Source organism: Notolepis coatsorum (assembly GCF_963971535.1).
Source record: "Notolepis coatsorum genome assembly, chromosome: 1".
NCBI classification, from domain to species: domain Eukaryota; kingdom Metazoa; phylum Chordata; class Actinopteri; order Aulopiformes; family Paralepididae; genus Notolepis; species Notolepis coatsorum.
The window spans coordinates 15,720,090-15,727,589 of record NC_140165.1 but is presented as its reverse complement, the minus strand read 5'-3'; the positions used below and the strand labels follow the sequence as shown (position 1 = coordinate 15,727,589).

Below are 7,500 nucleotides of genomic sequence, written 5' to 3'. Positions count from 1 at the left end.
ATCATCTGCCCTTTATTCATTTGCTTGGATTTCTGTGTACACGTGATCTCAAGAAGGTGCTGGATGAGCGCAGTGTCTGGTCAATTTTAGCATGGTGTTATTCACCGTCAAAGATGAAAAAAGAAATTTGATATTCTCCTTTGGTTCATTACAATTTACTCAATCAAGCCTATAGTAGTAACAGACACAATATGTGACACTTGGAATACATCCCCTGAGATCCATAGATGTCCCTAGATACCAAGAACATGCAAATGGGCCTTGTAGAAGTGGAGCAATCTTCCATTTACTTAGTTAGGTATACTTTTAGGCGAGTTTTTAGAAATATGGCTTAAAAGGTTAATTCCAAATTGTTTTTTCCTTCCAGTTCTTATACTCCAACTCCTATTTTGTCAACTGTAAAACTCACTATTATCATTATTACTTTGCACTTTATTCTATTACTATCCTATACCTGTACGGTACCGGTGCCCCCCCCCTGTTGCTATGCCACTTAAATGTCCCCAAACAAAGGGATTAATAAAGGAACACTTGACTTGGATCAGGTATAACCAGAGATTCAGCTATATACGTTTGGTTGAATAAAACGTTTGTTGTCACAAATGGCCCATCATGTGGGTCAGCCAGTAGTCGTATATTACACTTTATTATAGCAGCCGGGGGACTGGGAGCCCATTATAGACTTCACATAACAAAGGCGCGTTCTGGGCCATCAGCGTATTCGCAGTCCATTTTACGCACATCCATCGGGTGCCATTAGACGTCAAACGCCATTGAAACTATTGTTCCACGCGTGCACACATTATATCCAGGGATATGGAAATCCGACGTCTCGCACATCCTCCTCATTGTTCCAAAACTGAAACCGCAATGAATCACTGACTCCGAGCCTCTGAGCCTCTGAGCCGCGGGTCGGGAGGCGTTTCTCTCTGCGCGGCGGTATATCAGCAAGTGCGGCGCGGCGCAGAGGCAGTTTCACTCAGACGCTGCAGGGTCGAGGTGTAATAATAACCACCTCCTTATTAATTTATAACATATATACCATATAGATATATATATAAGACCACGACGAGCCGGACTGCAAGTAGCTCGACATTATTACACACTGCTGCCGAAGTTGTGGAGCAGAGGAATTAAACAAAACAAAACAAAAAGAAAGGATAAAGACATTGTTTGCAAGTAAGTTGAATTCCTTCCTCCAAATATAACGACATTCGCAGGTTTTTTTTCTGCTTAGATATCATCATTTATTATGGGTTGCGTTGCGCAGGTATACAGGCTGGTTTGCCGCGACACGTTATACTGCAGATTCTTCAAAAAGTGTTGTTATTATGATAGTAAATAGTTGTTATTTTTTCTGATAGTCGATCATCATTATGTGGACAGTGTGGACGACTGGGGACCCTGATGTAAACAAGACAAACGTCTTTCTCTGCTCTGCTGCATCCCCTTAACAATTGTGTGTATTGAGCCGTACTGTATTGTACCCATTCTGCAATCTGTTAAATAAAGTTTTCATTCATTCATTCATTCACATGTGGGTGCATCGCTGCAGCGGTGGGTGCTCGTGGTGTGAAAGAGCCCGTCAGGCTATACGTTGTAAACGCGCCTTTAGGAATCACAGCTGGTGGCGGGGATTAACATGCAGTGGGTCTTATCTCTCATACACGCCTTACATTCAATGGGACTCCGATTGCACTGTATGTAAGATGCCGACACAGTGGGTCACATTAACCTAAAAACCTATAGATTATTGGTAATTGCAGGACTATTATCTGATCGATCGTAAAAGTGCTTCTCAGTCTTGCGAGAAAAAAAAAACTCAACTACTACCAAAAAAACGAGGTGGCTAATACTACATGCATATTATTAAGTAATACCTCAATTAAACTGAATATTGTAAACACTATAACATTGGTATATGGTATCATCATTTCGTGAGATTATCAACTATAATATGACAGCGCCGGTAACTTTAAATACCGGTACATCACATTTAAAGCCAATGCGTGTTCAGTATAGTCATATTCTATTTATCTGTGTGTTGCGTTAAATACATTCAAAATGTAAATAGATAGAGAGAGGGGGGGGGGGTATTATTGGCTCCCAGTAGGAATATACAATCCAGGGTTGCAGTGAGAGAGAGAGAGGACGGGGGTGTGTGTTACTCCCGTGTTGCAGGGTCTCTCTCTGCAGTGAAAAGAGAAGAGAGCGGGGCACGAGAGATTTACATTAGTGTTAAAGGGACACTTCACCGAAAAAACCCAATGCTGATTTATTTTGCACATAATCACACACACATCCCAAAACATCCCAAACAGTTTTGCACACATTCATTTTGTTCAGTTATTGAGAGTAAATTAGTTTGAATATAATGGCCACCACCACCAGTGATGTCATCGGGGACATTGAATCCTTGCTGTGTTCATTCATAATTACAGTTCTATGAAACGATACGGTAGCAGTCCCTATATTGCTATTTTCTCATCTACATTTTTCCGTGGTGCTGTAATTAACACAACACAACAAGGATTCCCGACATCCCCGTTGGACCTATTCAAAATACTCTCAACAACCGTCAAACTAAATTAACGTGTACAAAACAGTTTTTTCTATGTATGTGAGATGATGTGCAAAATAAATCAGTGTTGTTTTTTTTGGTGAAGTGAACCTTTAAGAATGCAAGTAAAAGTTGTCGCGCTGTAGCTCAGTGGGTATATAGAGCAAGGCACTAACACTGCCAGGGCTTAGGGGTTCAATTCCCACCGGGGCCATGTACCACTGTCAGGGATAAGCAATTGGGTAAAATGTTGCCACTGACACTTCAAGTGGCATAACCGAAATACAAGGTATAGCTAGCTTTAAAAACAAGTTGAGATCTCACCTACAAGAGAGCCAATGAATATGAAAGTGATAATGTAGAGCCATGTGACATTTTTGTTACCTTGATGTGTTCTGATATCGTTTGATTGTGTGTTTCTTTGGTCTGTGTGACGCACTATGTTTTAATTTTGTCATGTTGTCATGTTGTAAAGTAGTTTTTCGGACCCCAGGAAGACCAGCTGGTGTCTTTGCGTTAGCTAACGGGGATCCTTGTCAATAAACAAACGATAAACAATTGCGTATGTTAAAAAGAAAAAGAAAAAAAAGAAAGGTAAATTCTCATTGAAAAACACTGATGCGTCGTCGTGTGTTGGATTTGTTTCACGTTACAAAGCAAAGAAGAGACAGCGAGACAGTGGAGCTCCGCGGTGCGAGAGGGAGCCCCGCGCTGTGTGTCTCTCTCTGCACAGAGGGGGGCCTCTCTCTAGTGGGTCAGACGCCAGCCACTGCCAGGGCCCCCAGGGGCCGGGGGGATCAGGTGGAAGGGGGGGCCGTTGTGTGTGAGAGAGAGAGAGAGGGAGCACTGTAAACACAAACCATTTACAAATGACTCAGGGACCGACTAATAGGACTTTATTTTATTTCTTTACGGCACCTGGAGGAGCCCGATCTTTATGTCCTCCACTCCAGGGGAGGCCGTCCTCAGATGGATTTCAGGGGCACTAAAAGAGTGGGAGCTCACCCACCGTCTTTTGTTTTGATGCGTCCCGCCGTCCCCCTCTCCCGTCCCTCTGGGTCTGTGGCAGCCGGTCTCTCTCTCTCTCTTTAAGCCCTTTTCCTTGGTTTGTTTTCATCTGTTGGTGATTTAAGGGGCCGGTTTCGCTACAGCTGTCCGTCGACTCGCGTTACCCCCACAATGCTTTTAAAGCTATGTGGCTAACTTTGTTAGGAGAACAAACATCTGGCTAATTTTAAGTGCACATAAACAATGGAAAGAGGCCTCCTCTCCCCTTTGACGGCCTATAAGAGGCCAGCTTCCTCCCAACGACTTGACTTGAAACGCCAAATTTGACGGATTTATTGGTTTTGAAGATTTAAATTGAAGGTTTTGTATATACACATGCTTTGCCTTTCTGTTTTTTCGAAATCCCCCCCGCGAATTCCCAGACTTTTAGATTAAAATAACTAGACATGAGGGTTCTACCACTTATCACTAAAACACTTGTCTCTCAGTGAGTGCCAGTTTGGACTCTCGCAGATATAAAGCCCTCTTGGCTTTGTTTTATGTCTCGCTCCCAGTAACGTCCGTCTCCCAGTCAGTCCCTCACCATGAAGCCATCACTTCAAAGCAAAGCGGTGAATGATGCCAGGATGCTATTCCCGGTGCTACATTTAGAAAGAGATTGACCCTTCACCTCCCATAACCGGCGACCCCACGCATGAACCCCCCCTATACGTCCGTCCTCAAACACACTCACAGCGCACACAGAACATGGAGTTTGTGACCTCCCCATCGCCTTAAGGGACGCTGCCGCTGGTCACTATCTAAGCGTGTATCACAGTGTGCTCTCTCTCTCTGTGTACACGGATGTGGTTGTGTGTGTGGTCCTCCGTGGCACAGAGAGGTCAGTCTTCAGCTCATAAAGACCACGGCGACATCAAGCGACACCGCGGGATAATGGAGTCGTGCGTAAAGAGACGAGCCGGTTTGATTTGTTATCTTCTGACACGCTCGCGTTTAGTCATGATGAACTCAGCGGGTCATAAACTGAATTCTCAAATATCAGCACTGATTTTCTCATCGGTATCACTTCTTCTCGTCTGCCATTTCGGTTTGTATATAACATGTTAAACAACGTTTTATGTTTTTCTTTTTCTGGAGCAAGGGTCGCTCGATTATGGCAGAAGTCATAATCACGCTTATCTTCAATATTGATGTATTGATTATTTAACACGATTGCCCCGTTGACTGTGGGAAACGTCATGCATTTATTGAACTTAGCAGTCGATGGCATCACTGGCGGTGGCCATATTCAAACTCATTCGCTCTCGATAACTGTCTAATGACTAAATAAATGTGTGCAAAGCCTTTGGATGTGTGTGAGACTTATGTGCGAAATAAATTAGCATGTTTTTTGTGTGTGTGGTGAAGTGCCCCTTTAAGAACGCTAGACAGAGCTAGTGGTTCTACAGCTCAGTGGGTAGAGCAGGACTCTAACACTGCCAGGGGTCAGGGTCAGGGCTTCCAGTTACTTTATTGTCATTCCCTGTGTCTTATGTCTTACCGTACTGTCTGGTGCATAGTCCTACTCCCATAGTCTCTCCTATGTCTTACTATATTGTCGGCTGTATAGTCTTTGTGTCATAACATATTGTCTACTGTCCTATGTCATGCTGTATCGTCTGTTGTATACTCCTGGTGTTTTGTGGTCCTACTGTATTGACTGTCTTTTGTCATGTTCTATTGTCCTCCGTTACACTGTGTGACTATGTCTATCGTTTTTAAATTCCGTAGTTACTGTACAGCAGTGCTTTGGTCGGCTCTCTGAGCTTTTAAATGCGGCGCTATATAAATAAACGACTCGACTTGACAAAGAAAATGTATACGCTCATGATATAGCCCCACGGTAAGGGATGCTTCGGGTTAAAATGTTGCCTAAGTTAGCTAAATTTTATTTTGCCAGCGCCCCCGGCGACCCTTAATCCCGCTTGTTATTGATGGCCAGAGAAGAGTCGGCGGGAGCCATGGGAAATGGTCCTGTCATAATGAACAAAAGGGGAAAACATTCCTCGAACCAGCGGGCGGTCTGACCCCGTGTGACATCTCACCACACTGTGCCCGACCACCCCGTGGTCTCTTCTCAATAAACAACGGTCGCGATTCCACATTCGCGTCTCATTCTTAAAAAATGTGTTCCTCTTTTCTTCGTGAACGTGAAGTGTTGTTAAGCTTCCTTTTTTGCGACGGCTACCGGCTGCAGAACTCGAGAACTATTAGGAATGTCTGACCAGTATAAGTGTGTCTGACTCTTAACCCTTTCACTACCACACTACAGAAGGTTAACCTTTCACTGCCACGCTACAGAAGGTTAACCTTTCACTACCACGCTACAGACGGTTAACCTTTCACTACCACGCTACAGAAGGTTAACCTTTCACTACCACGCTACAGAAGGTTAACCTTTCACTACCACACTACAGAAGGTTAACCTTTCACTACCACACTACAGAAGGTTAACCTTTCACTACCACACTACAGAAGGTTAACCCTTCACTACCACACTACAGGAGGTTAACCTTTCACTACCACACTACAGAAGGTTAACCCTTCACTTCCACGCTACATGAGGTTAACCTTTCACTACCACACTACAGACGGTTAACCCTTTCACTACCACACTACAGACGGTTAACCCTTTCACTACCACACTACAGACGGTTACAGACGGGTTAACCTTCCTTTACGACGGCTAACGGCTGCGGAACTCGAGAACTATTAGGAATGTCTGACCAGTAAGTGTGTCTGACTCTCTTAACCACCAAACCCTGCTCAGAATATAATACAGTATATGACGTATATCGTGCCAGTTAGGGTACTACAGACCCTCACCTACTGTTTATTCTTCTCATATTTTTATATTCAGATGACATTATATTGCCTATATTTATGTCTTTCTTCTATTACCCTGCCCATACCTGTACCTCCCCTCTCCCCCATATTGCTATGACACCTGCATTTCCCCAAGGGGATCAATAAAGGAATATCTTATTATCTTATCTAAGATATTACAGGAGTGGAGTGAGTTGCCTTTGACCACCAAACAGGGCTTGAACCTGTACAGTTTCAAGGTGAACGTTAGGAAATGGCTCCTAGAAAAGATCCCAGAGTAACTCAGGAGGCTTCCTGTTTTAGTGTCGTGTATAGTTTTAGTGTGGCTGTACATTTTGTACATATTTTATTAATAATGTTGTATTTGAATTTTTACTTTTATTTTTAGCAATATACTGTAGGCTGATGATAATTATGTGTAATACATGTTTATGTAAATACTATGTGCTGCTGAGACCAAGGACCACAATGGAAATAAGTCTGTGACTTTTGTGCTATCCTTGATGCATGACTTGTTGTAACATGTAAATGTATTTTTAATAATAATAATTGAACTAAACAAAAATCTTTTCTTAACCCCCCCCCCTGTCTTATAGATTGAAAGGCCTCGGAGACGACCTCGCCATGACCCTAAACGTCAACGACCTGACGGAGCTGATGGAGATGTGGGAGGAGCTCAACTTCACCGTCACCGAGCACGACGGCGGCGGCGGCGGCAACGTGTCGGCGCTGGTGGAGACCGTCCTGTGCCAGACGGGCTTCAGCCACGCCGCCTTCCTCTACGCCCTCTCCGTCCTCTACATCTTCATCTTCCTGGTGGGCCTGGCCGCCAACGCCCTGGTGGTGTGGGTCAACGTGCGCTCCGAGCGCGGCCGCTACGAGACCCACCTGTACATCCTCAACCTGGCCGTGGCCGACCTGTGCGTCGTGGCCACGCTGCCCGTCTGGGTCAGCTCCCTCCTGCAGCGCGGCCACTGGCCGTTCGGCGAGGCCGTGTGCAAGTTCACCCACCTGGTCTTCAGCGTCAACCTGTTCGGCAGCATCTTCTTCCTCGCCTGCATGAGCGT

At 44.6% G+C, this 7,500-nt stretch overlaps 1 protein-coding gene across 1 annotated transcript in view; it reads left to right on the top strand.

Moving 5' to 3' along the window:
• The first annotated feature begins 992 nt into the window (after nt 1–992).
• ackr3b (atypical chemokine receptor 3b) overlaps nt 993–7,500 on the top strand; it is a 7,240-nt gene continuing 732 nt past the window's right edge. Inside the window, exons 1-2 of the mRNA XM_084313993.1 lie at nt 993–1,179; nt 7,030–7,500. The exon at nt 7,030–7,500 is cut by the window's right edge and continues 732 nt beyond it. Coding sequence (XP_084170119.1) covers nt 7,058–7,500 — 443 coding nt within the window. The 5' untranslated portion in view covers nt 993–1,179; nt 7,030–7,057. The remainder of the gene's footprint in view (nt 1,180–7,029) is intronic.